This window comes from Octopus sinensis, linkage group LG2 (assembly GCF_006345805.1).
Source record: "Octopus sinensis linkage group LG2, ASM634580v1, whole genome shotgun sequence".
NCBI classification, from domain to species: Eukaryota; Metazoa; Mollusca; class Cephalopoda; order Octopoda; family Octopodidae; genus Octopus; species Octopus sinensis.
Genome location: NC_042998.1, coordinates 1760208 through 1777920, shown reverse-complemented (window position 1 = coordinate 1777920; position 17713 = coordinate 1760208). Strand labels below are relative to the sequence as shown.

At 36.1% G+C, this 17713-nt stretch overlaps 1 protein-coding gene across 1 annotated transcript in view; it reads right to left on the bottom strand.

Annotated features, from left to right (window-relative positions):
- The window catches only part of LOC115230863 (BCL2/adenovirus E1B 19 kDa protein-interacting protein 3), a 105074-nt gene extending 98905 nt beyond the window's left edge, over positions 1 to 6169 (bottom strand). The window contains exon 1 of the mRNA XM_029800982.2: positions 5592 to 6169. Within this exon, the coding sequence (XP_029656842.1) occupies positions 5592 to 5634 (43 nt within the window). The 5' untranslated portion in view covers positions 5635 to 6169. The remainder of the gene's footprint in view (positions 1 to 5591) is intronic.
- Between the last annotated feature and the right edge of the window lie 11544 nt (positions 6170 to 17713).

The following is a 17713-nucleotide window of genomic DNA, read 5'->3' as shown; positions in this document are numbered from 1 at the left end:
TATGTATGTATGTGTGTGTGTATGTATGTATGTATGTATGTATGTAATACATGTCAAGGAAGAGTTAAAACGCAACCCCCCCCCAAAAAAAATCTGAAAAATATATAGCTAAAAAAGCCAGCAGAGATATCAATCAATTTCTATAGAACCAAGATGTAAACAAAAACATTGAGGCGTGTTGCGTGTCGGGAGGCAGAATGGGACAGACTTGGAGTGAGAGAAGAGTGGAATAGAAATATGTTACTCGCAATCTGCATACAAACTGAAGACAGAAGCAGGAAGCAGTTCGAGGCACACACATATATATATATAATATAATATATATAATATAATATAATATATATATATAATATAATATATATAATATAATATAATATAATATATATAATATAATATAATATAATATATATAATATAATATATATGATATGTATATATTTATACAAACACATATTGATTGCTACTTTTTTTCGGCCAGGCTGTTCGCTAAGCATTTCTTTCTCGAGGTTTTCGTAGACTCCTGCCTCAGGGTGGATATTTTAAAGAATTAATTTACCTTTTAGTCGGGGGGTGGGTGGATGGTTAGGCATCCTCAAATGGAAGAAGACCTAACCCGAACTCTTTTGCAATAGAGTGGATTCCGTTAAAGGCTGTCAAAGGCCAGGTGGATGGTGTTATATCAGACATGGGTAAACTGCGGCCCGCGGAACTCTCTTAATGGCACAGCCAACGAAAAACTACCTTGAATTTTTTTAGTAGTACAGCCCGCCTAATGATGACCCCCACGTCTCATGCAGCCTGCTTCTCGAGGAAGGCTGCACATGCCTCTGTTCAACTGCACGATGCAGTAAGTCTACCACCCATGCAGGGCACGGCAACATACTAAATCATGTTGTTGTTGTTGATGTACAGAAATTCTATCAAAGCCGATCTAGTTTTAACCAGTCTGTTTTATATATATATATATATATATTTAATGTATCTTAAGAAAAAAAAAAGGGGGGATTCTCAGAAGGTAGGGTGTGATTTGACTGCTATTTCTAGTTGGTCGACCAAATGCGGAGAGGTTCCTTCATTGCCTTGTTTGCTGCACATATTTCCAGAACAATCAGGTAGTTTAATATAAATAAAATATAAATATATTCTTTTCTTTAAAGAATTATAACACACACACACACACACACACACACACACACGATACGTAGGAACTGAAGAAACCCTAATTAGGTGGATTTAGATAAATTTAGAATTGCAATTTTAAAATGTGCCTAATTTCTTTTATACTCATACAAACATATGTCAGTGTATGTATTTGTGTACAAATATATAAGTCGAAACTAATCCAGTGGAACCCAGTTAAAGCTGATGTTATATGAACCATAGAGGAAGATAAGTTCGACGTTGCTAGAAATAGCAGTTAAAATTCTCTCTAAACACATTTTACTGTCCAAACTAAAAGGGATGCGTTAAAATATGGAGACTTATGTAAAAAATAAAAACAAGGGGAGGAAGTAAAACCACAACAACACTAATCGATGCTAGTACAGGCGATAATAACAACAGTAGTTTTTCAAGTAGGGCAATTGTTGCAGCGCTTCGGGGCTCAACAAATAATACACCTTTTGGCTGAGACAAGAAATATGTTGTTTACTGAGAGATAGCCTCATAAACAACAGGAAAACGTAATAACAAAGATTAGATTAGGTTTATTAATAAAACAACAAAAGAAGAAAAGAATTAGTCAACAAATCCTAAAATAATACAGGCGAGTTATAAATGTGTGTGAGTGTGTGTGTGTGTGTGTGTGTGTAAACAGGTAAATTTGTTGTGGTAATCAGTTTGTAACGATTTCGCTGTAGAAAGTAAACACATGGAAATGTAGGCTTTTCTCTCTCTCTACACACCTCAATAATTATAGGCTATTTTACATTTTACGTATTTACAATCTGTCTCCTGTTTGTAAACGTACCTGTGTGTCTGTGTGTCTGTGTGTATACATACACACACATATCTATACACACGCATTTGTAATGGTCCATATTTTTATATATTAAACTCTAGAATGTCGGACAAAATATGATTTGCAGTTTCTAGACGGTTCTTTACGTGGCGATTTCAAAACCCGGGAAAGACTGGCTCTGCTGTTCATCTTTCCAGGTTCAATAAGGCAAAGAAGTCCTCCAGACGAGTTCTGGGGGTGTCGGTTTGTTGTCGTCTTCTTGTTTACTTCTGTTTGCTGCAGTTCTATAATTCCTCGCCTGTTGTCTTAACCGAGGAGAGCAGGTTTCATCTAGGAGTATTTTCAGCTTGTTGACTCCCTAATTTTCGGATTGGTGCAACACCAACCTGCCCGAATGAGTCTATTAGAGATTTAAAGTGTTGAAATCGAAATTTAAATCTTGGACAGAAATTCCATTATTTTATGGAAGATAAAAGAAGGTAACACATTTAGGTTTTTTTTACTGTTTAAATATGTGGTCAGTTTGTATAAAAATATACGTAGATTGTAATAATTATTATCAAGTTGAATGTTGAGGCTATTTCGACAATTAAAACAAAAAGTCAGATGTACTCTTAGAAATACGCTCATAAAAAGGCGTGGTCTTGTGCCAAAGTTAGGAATCAATATGTCTACAGAAAATGGGGCAGACAAGGACTGGAGAAGAAGAAGGAAACGCATTTGAGATAAACAAACATTAATGTGGACTTGTTTATGGTGAATACTGACTGGAAAATCAATTGTGTTTATGAAAATTAAACACAAATGCGATAGAAAGAAAGAAGGAGAGAGAGAGAGAGAGAAATGCATTTGTCTGTTTATGTTTTGTTGCAACAAAATATTAATTTAATTGCGAATACAATGAAGTGAACAGCTACGGATATCCAGACATTTCTGGTGAAATCTGCCTCAATTATTTATTATACTAGAGGCGAGGAAGGATAGGTGTAGTTGCAGGAGACATACGTAAACATACAAGTATACAAGATACGAGTGCAAACCTATTTAAGTGAACCATCATACCATATATAAATGTATTAAGGAGGCTCCACCCATGGGGTAGAAAGGCGGTTGTACATTGCATAGTTAACAACAGCAGCAACCAATTTCTAGGATACGCAATAGAAGAATTGCATGAGAGAAAGCAAGTTAGCAGTGACAATTTGGCCATCAGGAAATTTTAATGAAACAACCAGAACTGCTGGACAAGAATATAATCTGCTTTTTTTTTTTTTTAAAGAAGAGAGGCTAGCTTATGTATTATTAGTATTATAGCATGTATGCCTGGATGTAGTTTAGCTGAAATGACTGCAACATGGCTGGCACGAAAGGAGAGGAGTCGAGAGAGGTTTTAAGATATTTGACACTTTAACAATGGAATTCGGTGTTGGGTTGCATGCACAAAGGAAAACATAGGTGACGGTCACGACTGAAACGTCTTTGATCATCATAGCGCTATTCGATCAGGACTGGCCGAGGGCTAAACAACACAGACAACAACTTTGACAATGAAAGATTATATTTTCTATTCGGTGTGCGTAAAAACAAACCCATCAAACTTGTGTTTTCTCTTTTCTTCTTTCAAGATTTATGACATTTATTTCTAGAATAATCTGTGCCATAGTAACAGCCATAGTAACTGTTGTTCGTTGTAATCTATCAACATTAAAGTTATTCAGCTTTCGAATGGTTTTCTTTATAGAATTTTATTACTCTTCGAGCTTTCTGTCACCTTTTTCAATGAGGGTGATTAATAAGCGGGTGGAAAAACTGACACATTGACACTGCTCGTATGTAACACACACACACACCACAGAGTGTGTGTGTGTGAAAGAGAGAGAGAGAGAAAGAGAGAGGGGGAGAGCTGGTGGTATCAGCCTTGCTCGTTACATTTCACATAATCTACTGTCTGTCTGTATGTGTGTGTATATATATACACACACACACACACACACACACATATATATATATATATATATATATACACACACACACATATACATACATATATATGCATTATGTAGGTAGGTATATGTATATGTATATATATATTATATATATATATATATATATATATATATATACACACACAATATATATACCTATACCAACCTATTTATCTACATACATACATAACAGTTTTAATAATAATAATAATAATAATAATTTAGTGAGGAAGATTAATCGATTGCATCGATTCGGTGTGTTTATCTTTGTTGCTAATTATTAATAAGAACCATTGTTGAGGAGAAACAACAGCAGAACCTCATCGATGTCTGGCAACGATAATAATAAACAGAAGAGTATCCGAGGTGAAGAGCATCCGTGGCTGTTGTTCTGCTCCACACTGATACCGAAAAAACAATAAAATTGTAAAGACACAAGCAGATGTGCAATGAAAGGCGCTCTAGCCTTGACAACCCATTTAGACAGGATGCGTCTGGGACTACATAATCCATTGCATCATTTCTAGTGGAGGGTAGGCAGGGTGGGATTTGAGTTTTGGCTGTTATTTGTTGCAGATCGAGCGAATGTAGTTGGATCTGTTTGAAATGCAGCCAAACTCCCTCAACCAGATTCTATCGCGCCTTAAAAACAATATTGGATAACAATATTCTTGTAACAAAAGGAAAAAAAAAAAAAAAAAAGAGAGAGAGAGAGAGAGAGAGAGAGAGAGAGAGAGAGAGAGAGAGGGTAGTTACGGCAAGAGTGTCTATCATTATAGGTTTGCTCGATCAGGGCTGTCTCGGGGTTAAACAACAAAAACAAATGATGATATAGACATTGACTGGCAAGAAATAAAGACAGAAAACACACATAACTGAAATAATGACAACAACAACACAGCTGTAGCAGCAAAGACTGAACGAATTAAACAGACATATCAATGAAATAAATAAACAACACACACACACACACACACACATATATATTATATATATATATATATATTATATATATATATATATTATATATATATATAAAAAGAAGGAAAGAATTTGAATTAACTGAAACAATGTAATTAGTTTAGGTGGTAAAAATTATAGTTTTAAACAATAAACATGTCTTTTATTCTTGTTGATATATATATATATATGTATATGTCCTGATCATGCTGACACACCAGCCTCGACTCTCGCGTCGTAATTCGTTCAACATTGTGTGACTAGGAATTAACATTATCCACCCGTATCTACCCGTCCCCTTTTTTAAAGACGTTAGGGTAGGATCTGAAAGCGATTTTGTCGCTGTTTTTCGGAGATCGACCCCAACAGTGGTTCATCTCGATTTGTTTTTTGTTATTCGAAGTAACAGCTTTTCTTTCCTATGTTTCTCCCTGGTGACTGACCCATGTTTTTTGTTTCCTTCCTTAAAACATGAAAACATTAATGTCTGTCTGTCTGTCAACGAAGAAGACCCATCATCAACAATACTGTTCATAGCCTTTTTTTTTTCTATCCCCCGTCTTGTTTTGCTAATAAACCACCGAACCTTGCATCATTCATAAATAAGGATCTGGGGTGGCGGGAAAATGGCTCAGACCTTAATTTATCCTATTTTAAAGGAATGGAGACAAACCCTATTCCACTTACCGGTTAAATCGTCATCCAATTCAGAAAACTGATTATCTGCCATCGTGGCGATTCTTTTCGCTTCTTTCGCAGTTGTTGATTATTTCTTGCTTCTTCTTTTTCCACTTTTCTGGATTTTTCGTTTCTCACTTTTTTGTTGACAAGTTTTAAATCAATTTCGTTAATTAAAACCTCTTCTCAATTTAATTGCGTAATTTTTTTTTTTGCTCCGTTTTTATATTTTCCACCTGAATTTTTCTTCAGCTGTTTTTTTCTTTAAAGAAATCAGCGAAATAATGAAATAAATGTGAAATTGTTAGAGAGAGAAGATGTCTATGTCAGCCGCGGTTCGTCTTTCTCTCTGAAATCTCGTTGCTTCAGCCGCAACTTGGCTTCCCAAACGGCAATTAACGATCACGTTGCTAATATTATTAATGACTTACAAGATAAACGACGATAATCACAGTCGCAGTATCAAACAAATCTGCTTTGCGAGAAGAAGCAGGAAGGACAAGTCCACCGAGTCACGACACTTTGTTGATGTTTTCCGAGTCTAAAGCTTCTTCTTCTTCTTCTTCTTCTTCTTCAATAGATTGCTGATGACGATGGTGGTGATGGTGATGACGTAGTCGGTCACATGACCTCTTTGGCGGACGACGATTGGATAAAAACCAAATCAAAGTGATTTGTTGGATTGTTTTTAACCATAATAAACAATGTTGGGGAGGAAAGAAGACAATTTTGTTTTGTTTATCTCCATCAGAATTATTTGTGTTATTATTATTATTGCTATCATGATCCCCACTACTGATAGTATTGTATGTCAAGGTAACATAGGTATAACAATGTAAACGGCCAGTTTTCATAAAAATAACGTTGTAAACACTCTCATGTTTACACTAAAGTACTCAATGCTAAAAATGAAGTCGATTTCATTTTAGTAGAATCTCAGGCGATGTGAGAGAACCTTTCTTTATTTGATCACTCTACAGAGTAAAAATAGCCAAACCTTCCTTAAGTCACACTACCGTTTTAAAACTGGATGGCGACTTAGAATAATATAGTCCGTGGTACAGTGGGTCTTTTTTTTATTAAGTCTTAGGTGCTTTTTTTTTTATCATATATATATATATATATATATATATATATATATATATATATATATATTATATATATATATCAATAATTAAGGGTGAAATCAATTGATTATTAATTAATTTCACCAAGTAGTGTTCAGTATGTAAAAGGACCATTCAAGGCTTATTCAAAATATTACGTTATGTAATTAGGGCTCAGTAAAATAATTTACTTTGCCACATACTGAAATTTTTAGAAATAGCAGCCAAAAAGTTTATATATATATATAAAGACCCCATCTCTTTCCAGCAAAACTGTTGACAGAGTTAGGAAACGGTGATCATAGTACGTTCGATAAGGGCCGAATTGCGGGTAAGCAGTAATTGAATCCCTTGTGGTTCTTAGATGTCATTTTACGCTTTGATTTCGCACGCAATTGTGGTGGTAAATTTTTCTACCGTACCTGGGCGATTAAAAAACTCTTCCAGTGATTTACTGAAACCAATTAAATCTAGAATATCTCACCTTTTACATGGAAGAAATTATTTTCATAATTTTTTTTTTCTCCTTTAGATAAAAACATTGATTTTTGTCCTGACTTTACACTGGATTTTTGCTATTTTTGTGGGAAGTAATATTAAAAAAAAACCTAAGTGAAACATTAATAGTATTCTTTTCTTTTTTTCTAATCAATCTTTTGTCTGATTTCACATTCATTCATTTATTAAAAATAAGGAAAAATAAAATGTAGCCAGTGAAGATTTGCAAGAATTACCTCCCTGAAAATGTTTTAATGCCAGATAGAGAAACAAACACACGTGGCATTTCCTAAGGTAGCAATAACCATGGATTATAGATTTTTTCTTAATTGCTAAACTGAGGTAAATCAACTAAATTTATCTTTCCTACATTGTGCACAGTAAAATTACATAACCCTGATTTTTGTTTTGTGCACATTTGATTCTTGTCGGACGACGCTGACAGCCTTCTAAGCTTTCCTGTGATTATATCATATCATATAAATAGACAGACGTAGGTAAGTGTGTGTGTGTGTGATGTTTGAGGTGATTACAAAATGGCTCATTGAGACCATTGGCGAGAAGGTAAATGGCCTGTTGAGAAAAAAGGACAGTTAAGAACGCTTTGTTTGTGCAACTGGACATTTCTACAGTTTTCAATGAACCCACGTACTATCATCGTATTACTATAGTTACGTCATTCGACATTCTGAGTTCAAATACCATCTGGATCGACTTTATCATTCTTCTCTTTTGGGATCGATATCGATAAAATAATTCCAACAATACACTTCGAGTCGATTTAATGATCTAAACTTTTTCACTATCAATTTTTTTTTTTTTACCAATTTAGAAATATTTTTTCAAAATCCATCGCGGTATTTAGCTACGTCCCTTCACGTTCAGAGTTCAAATTCAATCGGGTTAGATTTCTTTTTTTCACTTTATCCTTTTCGTATTGATAAATTAAACTAACAGTTAAAAGTACTATAATCGAAAAGGCAAAGAAGTCCTTCAGACGAGTTCTGGGGGCTCTGTTGGAAATGATAATTATTGTAGACAATAATGACAGAACATATTCAATCAAATTGCATCCAAACAACAAAAAATAATGACCGTGGCTCACAAGTGGATCACTGAAATGGCTGGGTCTCGGGTTTTTTTCTTAATAAAATCTCAATTTCATGTATTCGTGAACATTCGAGCAGTTAGTTGATGACTATTAGAGAGAGAGAGAGAGAGAGAGAGAGAGAGAGAGAGAGAGAGAGAGAGAGAGAGAGGGAGAGGGAGAGAGAGAGAGAGAGAGGGAGAGAGAGAGAGAGTTTTTGTGTCATGATTAAATTTTTACTTTTACGCAAGCATTTACTATTAATAGAAATAGGAGTAGGATACGCAGGGTATAGTCGTGTGACTGTGGCCATGCTGGGGCACTACCTTGAAGAATTTTTAGTCGAATGAATCGACCCTAGTACTTTTTTTTAAAGCCTGGTACTTATTCTTTCGGTCTCTTTGCCGAACCGCTAAGTTACGGGGACGCAAACACGCTAACACCGGTTGTTAAACGGTGGTGGGGGACAAGTAAAAGGTAAAAGGCATATATCTGTATGACTGTCTGTCGATGTATATATATATATATATATATATATATATTTACTCTTTATCTTATATTAAACTTTTAATACTTTTTGATAGTTATATAATAATTAAAAATAAATAAATAAATAAATAATAAATAAATAAATAATAATAATAACAATATATATATATTTAAAATTTATAAGTTTAAATTATTAATTTAAATAATTTAAAAAATTTTAACTTTAATTTAAATATTTTAATTTTGAATTTTATATTTTATATATTTTTTATCAATTAATTTTATTTCTATGTATTGGTTTATGATTTTCACTGTTTGATTTGCCTAATAGTGGTTTTATCTCTAATTTAATATAATATATATATTTATACTATAAAATTAGATTTAATCCTAAATCTAATTTTTCCCTGTAAGTTTGGATTTACTCCCTAATATTATATATATACTAGCAGTAAAACCCGTTTATCGGGAGTCACATTGAAAGTATTATTATATGTATAATTTACTCCTCCTCCTGTGTGTATGTATTTTTGAAGGGAAAGCCATGTAATAATTGAAGTAGAAGAAAGATCAATATCATACGTGAACTTGTGTTTGTTTATGATATGACAATAATAAGTGAGTTGTGTGTGTTATTTTATTTATATATACAGTAATGGTAATGATATATTTTTATAAGAGAAACATGTAATAACTGAAATAGAAAAAAGATCATTTTTATACATGAAGTTCCGTTTGTTTATTACATGAAAATAGTTCAGTTGATTGATGTCTTGAAAGCCTCGATCTCATATTTGTTGAAAGTTAAATGATGCCATAATACAGGAGACTTTATTGAAGCATTGAGCTCATCCACTTGTGTTCCTCTTGGAACAACCGGTCGTGTTTGTCGGAAGTCTTCTGGCAATAATACTGTGACATTTCCCATCATGGAATTGCAATTTCTAATGTCTCGTAATGTTCTGCCAACACCTCAAAAACATTTTTGTGGACTATGGTACATTCGTTCGAGAAAATTAACTGACATCTTTGTATTAGTTCACCCATTGCGGAATCTTTAGATATATTACAAACTTGATCTTGTTTGTTAGATAAATCTAATGACATCTTGAATGGGTAATCCAACTTCCGGGTAGTAACGTTGCTGCAATCCCAGAAGTAAGAGTAGCTAAAGCTATTCTTGACGAACTTTACCCAGAAGGAGTTTCAGTACAAGAAATAAAGCCCCCCCCCGTGTTATTGTTAATAATTTTTTTGTATGACAGTGGAATATACACAACGTTGATCAGGTAGAAGCTTGGTGTTGCACCTAGAAAGTTACTCTCCGAGGCACAAGTCTAGGCAAGGTTGTTTATGGAAGACCAGCAGCCACCCATGCATACCAGCCTCACCTCTCCACGCCACCCATGTTATCCAAGGGAAAGGCAAAGGCTGATACAGCTTGGCACCAGTGACGTCGCAGCTCATTTATTAACGTCCAAGTGGCTGAGCACTCCACAGACACGTGTACCCTTAACGTAGTTCTCGGGGAGATTCAGCGTGACACAGAGTGTCACAAGGCTGGCCCTTTGAAATACAGGTACAACAGAAACAGGAAGAAAGAGTGAGAGAAAGTTATGGTGAAAGAGTACAGCAGGGTTCACCCCCCCTACTGGAGCCTCGTGGAGCTTTAGGTGTTTTCGCTCAATAAACACTCACAATGCCCGGTCAGGGAATCGAAACCGCTATCCTATGACCGCGAGTCCGCTGCCCTAGCCACTGGACCAGAAGTTTGGTAAGATTATCATTTATGTACATGGTCATTTCCTCCTTATCATATGAAATTTCTCTCATTATTTCAGTGGACGGAGTGTTAAGATCCCCTCTATTAATTAGTGGGAGACCTAAATTTTGTATAAGTTCACCTCCCATGGGACTAATTTGATCTTCTATTTCAATCAAAGCCACATTGTATATAGCATCAGTAAAACCAATCAATATCTTGCTGAGGATTATTGAACTGAAGTTGGTACTTGAAATCTTCAGCAAGATCATTTCTGAATATATTCCACGGTTGAACAGGATTACTTACTTCACAATTTTTGAGAATAATAGCAAAAAGACATCTTAAAGTCTTCGGTATTTTTGATATTGAAGCTTCTTCTAATGTAGCTTGCCATTGCTTATCATTTGCAAGCAAACCTAGCTTGAAACACGCTTCTCGATATGTTCTGCGAATCTCATCATTAACTTGTTTTAAACTTTCCCATGAAGTTGGTCCTCATTTTACATGAAGAAGCATTCTGAGATGAAAGCGTTCATTTCAGTTAGGATGTACAGTTTATAATCTTCCAATTGTTGTTCCAAACTTAATACCAGAATGGCCTTTAACCATTGTGCCTATTTTGCGTCTGTTCCATTTATTATTACTCCATGTGTAAATAAGAAAGAGAGAGAGAGAGAGAAAGAGAGAGAGAGAGAAAGGGAAAAAGGAAGAGAGAAAGAGAGAAGAAGAAAGAGAAGGACAATAGACAGATAGAGAAGAAGAAAAAATCATAGAGAGATGGTGTTTCATTAAAGTATCATAGCAGGGTATTAGTTTTACTTTGCGGTACAAAGAGACAGGATCTCTTTAAAGTAGCATGGTAGAGAGACAGACAGAGAATATAGAAGGGGAGAGAGAGAGAGTAGAGGAGACATAGGAAGTCATAGAGATGGTGCCTGGTTGTAGTTTCACTTTGTGGGACGAACAGACAAACAGAATCTCTCTCTCTTATATATATATATATATCTTTTACTTGTTTCAGTCGTGTGACTGTGGCCATGCTGGGGCACCACCTTGAAGAATATTTAGTCGAATGAATCGACCCTAGTACTTTTTTTTAAAAGCCTGGTTCTTATTCTATCGATCTCTTTACGAAACTGCTAAGTTACGGGGACGTAAGCACACACCGGTTGTCAAGCGGTGGTGGAGGACAAATATAGACACAAAGACACACACACACATATGTATATATATATATATATATATATATATATATATATATATATATATACACGACGGGCATCTCTCAGTAACCACTCACAAGGCTCTTGTGGTCACGGAACTATAGTAGAAGACATTGTCTAAGGTGCCACGCAGTGGGACTGAATCCGGTATTATGTGGTTGGGAAGCAAGCGTCTTACCACGCAGCCACACTTGCGCATATACACAGACATGCAGGAAGTAAGAAGACACCTTTAATTTTCAAAATCGTTTATTTAATACGCAAAGCGAACAATTGAAATGTAATCGATAGGTAGGACTACATACTTTAGTATTTAGTTGACATTCCCTTTGCAGTTTTAATTCAGAAACTCTTTTTGGCATTGGACTGATGAGCTGTGTGAATGTCTCTTATAGAATTTCTGCCCACTTTTCACGCAACAATCGAAACAATTCATCTTTAGATTTAGGTTTCTGTCGAGTTTTTCGTATAGCTCTATCTAGTATGCTCCAAATATTTTCAATTGGGTTCATGTCAGGAGATTGGCTCGGGTAAGTAAGCTTTTTGATCCCATTTTCAGTCAACCATTGTTGATTCCTTTTCGCTGTGTGGCATGGAGCCGCATCTTCCATTAATAAAAACACATTTTCCTTTGTGTTATTGCGTGAATACATCGGAAGTAGTCGTTGTTTAAGTATTTCGATGTATTTTGCAGAGTTTATGGTTCCAACACATTCGATCAGCTCAGAACGACCATTAGTGGTGACAGTTCCCCATACCATTACAGAGATACCACCATGTTTCACAGTTGTTTGGAGTCGTTTCAAGTCAAATTCTTGATTGGGAAGCGTCCAGACCCAAACACGTCCACTGTCCGAAAATAATGCAAATCTGGGTTCATCTGAGCAAATCACTATCCTAAAATGAACTGAATTTTTCTGACATCTCCTTAGCCCATTTCTTTCTTTTCATGATATTAATTGGTTGAAGGAAAGGTTTTCTTCTTGCTGCTCGTCCATAATACTCAAGCTTATGCAGATATGTAACACACGTTCTTGGACTAACTTCTAGTTGTTTTGCAACATCAGAAACCTTCGAGCGGGGTTCATTTTCCACAATTCTCTTCAAATAGCGAAGCTTCCTTTCCGAGGGATCAGGTCAGCCGGGACGAGAATCTGTTGATTCTTTTCCTTGGCTTTTGAATTGCACTATAATTCTATTAACAGTAGCAAGAGGAATTTGAAGATTTTCGGCAATTTTTCGCTGGCTAAGACCATCTTCAGATTGCCCAGCAATACGACCTCTTTGAAAATCTGACAGTTCTGCTGAATTTTTCGTGCGTGGCATGGTTACTCTTCGCAAATGTTTAGTATAATGGCACCTGGAATGAAAAAGAATAATTACATTGTAAATTCTACACCGCTGAAAACATATTAAGACGCTTAGATCATAAATTTTGAAATTGTCTCTTTATTTCCTTCATGTCTGCGTATATATATATATTTATATGCAATTTGTGGGCTATGAGCTCATGTAAAAAAGAAAGAAAGCAAGAGAAGTATGCTATCGTAAAATCAAGTTGAAGATCAACAAACGGATGCAGTAATTGCAAAAGTAACCATTACCAAGCACAACTTCAACTTTGGCAATTGCGTTGCTCTCAATATCCAATATCAGCGGAAATAACTATGACAATAACGAACCAATGAGGGTGCCTCTATGCCATGGTTTCAGAACCGGTACCAAACTATTTTACGACTAAAGAAACTCGGGCTCCACCCAACAGCTATAAAGATTAAAAAACAACTTAATTTTAAAACGCATGTTTTATAGAAATATTTTTAATATTTCAAGAATCAATTTAAGGCAGCTAACTGCTGGAACCGTTATCAGGCCGGACGAAATGCGTAGCAGTATTTAGTACTGCTTCACGGTGTGAGTTCAAATTTCAAACTTTTATGAAATGTTTTGCGGTATTTCGTCTGTCTTTACGTTCTGAGTTCAAATTCCGCCGAGGTCGACTTTGCCTTTCCTCCTTTTGGGGTCGATAAATTAAGTACCAGTTTCGAACCTTGTGCCTAGAGTAGAAAAGAATAGAGAGAGAGAGAGAGAGAAGAGAGAGAGAGAGAGAGAGAGAGAGAAGAGAGAGAAGAGAGAGAAGAGAGAGAGAGAGAGAGAGAGAGAGAGAGAGAGAGAGAGAGAGAGAGAGAGAGAGAGAGAGAGAGAAATCGTTTCAGAATAGTCGAATAGTAAAGAAATAAGTATTTCGTCCGTATTTACGTTCTGAGTTCAAACTCTACAGAGGTCAACTTTACTTTTCATCCTTTCGGGTTAAATAAAATAAATACCAGTTGAGCCCTGGGGTCGATGTAATCGACTTGCTGCCCTCCTCCAAAATTGCTGGCCTTGTGCCAAAAGTTGAAAACAAAACTACAAGAATCAGTAATAAATTATCTTTGATTATCTTTCTCAGACACAAAATATAGTATTTTGGCACACATAAATAATTCAGAACTAAAAAGTACTCGGTAGAATGCATTCACAAACATCTCTACTAAGGGGAATACAATATCAAACCCTTTCACACACCTTCAATCCTGTAAGTCTTTTAAGGTTACTTTGCAACAATCTTGTCTTGCTACGACAATATTTTGCTGAGAGAAAGGCGGGGAGCTGTCAGAAACGTTAGCACACCGGGTGAAATGCTTAGCGGTATTCTGAGTTCAAATTCTGCGAAGGTCGACATTGCCTTTCATCCTTTCAGGGTCGATAAATTAAGTACCAGTTGCGTACTGGGGTCGATCTAATCGACTGCCTTCTCCTTCAAAATTTCGGGCCTTGTGCCTAGAGCAGAAAAGAATATTTTGCTGAGAGAAAGGCGATAACCTGGCAGAAACGGTAGCACGCCGGGCGAAATGCCTTGCGGTATTTCGTCTGTCTTCACGTTCTGAGTTCAAATTCCGCCGAGGTCGACTTTGCCTTTCATCCCTTCGGGGTCGATTAAATTAGTACCAGTTACGCACTGGGGTCAATGTAATCGACTTAATCCCTTTGTCTGTCCTTGTTTGTCTCCTCTATGTTTAGCCCCTTCTGGGCAATAAAGAAATAAGAAACGTTAGCACACCGGGCGAAATGCTTAGCGGTATTTCGTCTGTCTTTATGTTCTGAGTTCAAATTCCGCCGAGGTCGACTTTCCCTTTCATCCTTTCGGGGTCGATAAATTGAGTGCCAGTTACGAGCCTTGTGCCTATAGTAGAAAAGAATAGAGAGAGAGAGCAAAAAAAATGGTTTCATAAAAGTTTCAATTTCAGGTGTATCACTCTCTCACATTTCCAACCTTTTAGTTTGCAGATTTTCACATCCACTTAATCACAGAAGGTTCTGGTGCTTGAGCACGTTCAATTGATACGGTTACCATTGCAACAAATCTTTTTTTTGCAACAACCCTTAAATACAACTTCAGTAAATTATTATTCATTTATACTGTTTATTTTTTCACAGTGAACTGAACTTGCAAAGTCGTTAGGGTATGAAGGAAGAAGGAGCACTCCGTCAGTTACAACGACGAGGATCCCAGCTGATGCGATCAACGGAACACCTTGCTCGTGAAATGAACGTACAGGTGGCTGAGCACTCCACAGACACGTGTACCCTTAACGTAGTTCTCGGGGAGATTCAGCGTGACGCAGAGTGTGACAAGGCTGGCTCTTTGAAATACAGGTACTACTCATTTTTGCCAACTGAGTGGACTGGAGCGGCGTGAAAGTAAAGTGTCTTGCTCAAGGACACAACGCCTCATCGGGAATTGAACTCCACAGTGGGTATATTGATTAGGGTATATATATATATATAAAATACAACGCTTTATTTTGAGATTGCTAGTGTTAACAATACTCGCAAAAAATACATACTGGAGTTGTAGTGCTCCAAGTGAGCTATATTTCACTTCTTAATTTGAACTTTTAAAATGTAAATTATGTATAAAACCGACATATCTATTTATATATATATATATATATATATATATATATATATATATATATATATATATATATATATATATATATATTTTATATCTTTTTATCTTGAATTTATACATCCGTTTTGTAAATGTGGAAGAATATATGAATATATGTATCTATTTGATCTTCGAGTGTGGATTTTAATCATGTTCCTCTAGTTTCCGCTTGCATTACCTCGCCTCCGTTCAAATTAAGAAGTGATATATATATATATATATATGTACATAATACAAACTCATCTTTCTGTCTCTCTTTCTACATACACACACACACACACACACACACACGCAAACAGACACACACACACACAGACAGACACGCGCGCGCAAACACACACACTCACTCGTATATGCTTACACACACACACACACATATATATATATATATACATACAAACATGTCTGATGACAACGATCCAGCAAAGAATGATTTCAGTGACTTCGAAGAAAAAAAGAAAAACAAAAACAAAATAATGCTGATTTCGAGAAAGCTGGGTTTATTGGCAGACAGTTTTGGTATAAGCAGACAGCAGCGTGACCTTATTAGGCGATAAGGGCAAGACTATCTATACTACTGAACTTGCAACCAAAAGTGAAGTTGATTTGGTATGCCAAATGACATAATCATAAACGTTGTCAGCAACTGTGCTCTTGTTTAATTTTGTTGACTACATCAAAACAGTAGTAATGTTCTCACTTAGTAAGACTTAATGTTTAGATGTAGTCGAGAAATTAAAAAGAAAACCTATTTGTCATTTAGATTTTTTCTTTTTTGTTTTGTAATGTAAGACGTAAATGTACTGATTTATTATCTAAATAAAATTTATGTCGTAAAATAGTTGTAGCTAGCTTATATATGTCTGCCGTTTCCCTATAAATAAATATAGTAAAATCTTCATAATCTTCGTTCCTATTCTGTTATTGGTTATCCATCTATAAAGTAAAACCAAGTTACTGACATCTTTTGAGTCTTATGAGAATCAAATAATCGGTTAGAGTAACGGAAGTTCAAATATATAGAACATGCTATACTTTAAGAAACAAATCCATCTTGCTATTATTCTTTTCAACCCTCCCCCTGTGTCTGGCATATTCTTTTCTACTCTAGGCCCACAAGGTCCTAACTTTTGGGGGAGGGGGCAGTCGATTATATCGACCCCAGTACGCAGCTTGGTACTTAATTTATCGACCCTGAAAGGATGAAAGCAAAGTCGACCTCGGCAGAATTTGAACTCAGAACGTAAAGATAGACGAAATACCTATTTCTTTACTACCTACAAGGGGCTAAACACAGAGAGGACAAACAAGGACAGACAGACGGATTAAGTCGATTACATCGACCCCAGTGCGTAACTGGTACTTATTTAATCGACCCCGAAAGGATGAAAGGCAAAGTCGACCTCGGCAGAAGTTGAACTCAGAACGTAACGGCAGACGAAATACCTATTTCTTTACTACCCACAAGGGGCTAAACACAGTGAGGACAAACAAGGACAGAAACGGATTAAGTAAATTAAATCGACCCCAATGCGTAAGTGGTACTTATTTAATCGACTCCGAAAGGATGAAAGTCAAAGTCGACCTCGGCGGAATTGGAACTCAGAAAGTAGCGACAGACGAAATACTGCTGAGCATTTCGCCCAGCGTGCTAACCACTCTGCCAGCTCGCCGCCTTCCTGTGTCTGGCATATTTACTATCTGATTTAGTTCTCAACTCTTCTGTATTCTTTTTTTCTTTTTTATTTATTTCAGTCATTTGACTGCGGCCATGCTGGAGCACCGCCTTTAGTCGAAGAAATGACCTCAAGACTTATTCTTTGTAACCCTAGTACTTATTCTATCGGTTTCTTTTGCCGAACCGCTAAGTTGCGGGTATGTAAACATACCAACATCGGTTGTCAAGCGATGGTGGAGGGAAAATAAACACATACACGCAAACATACACACATGTATGCATGCGTAC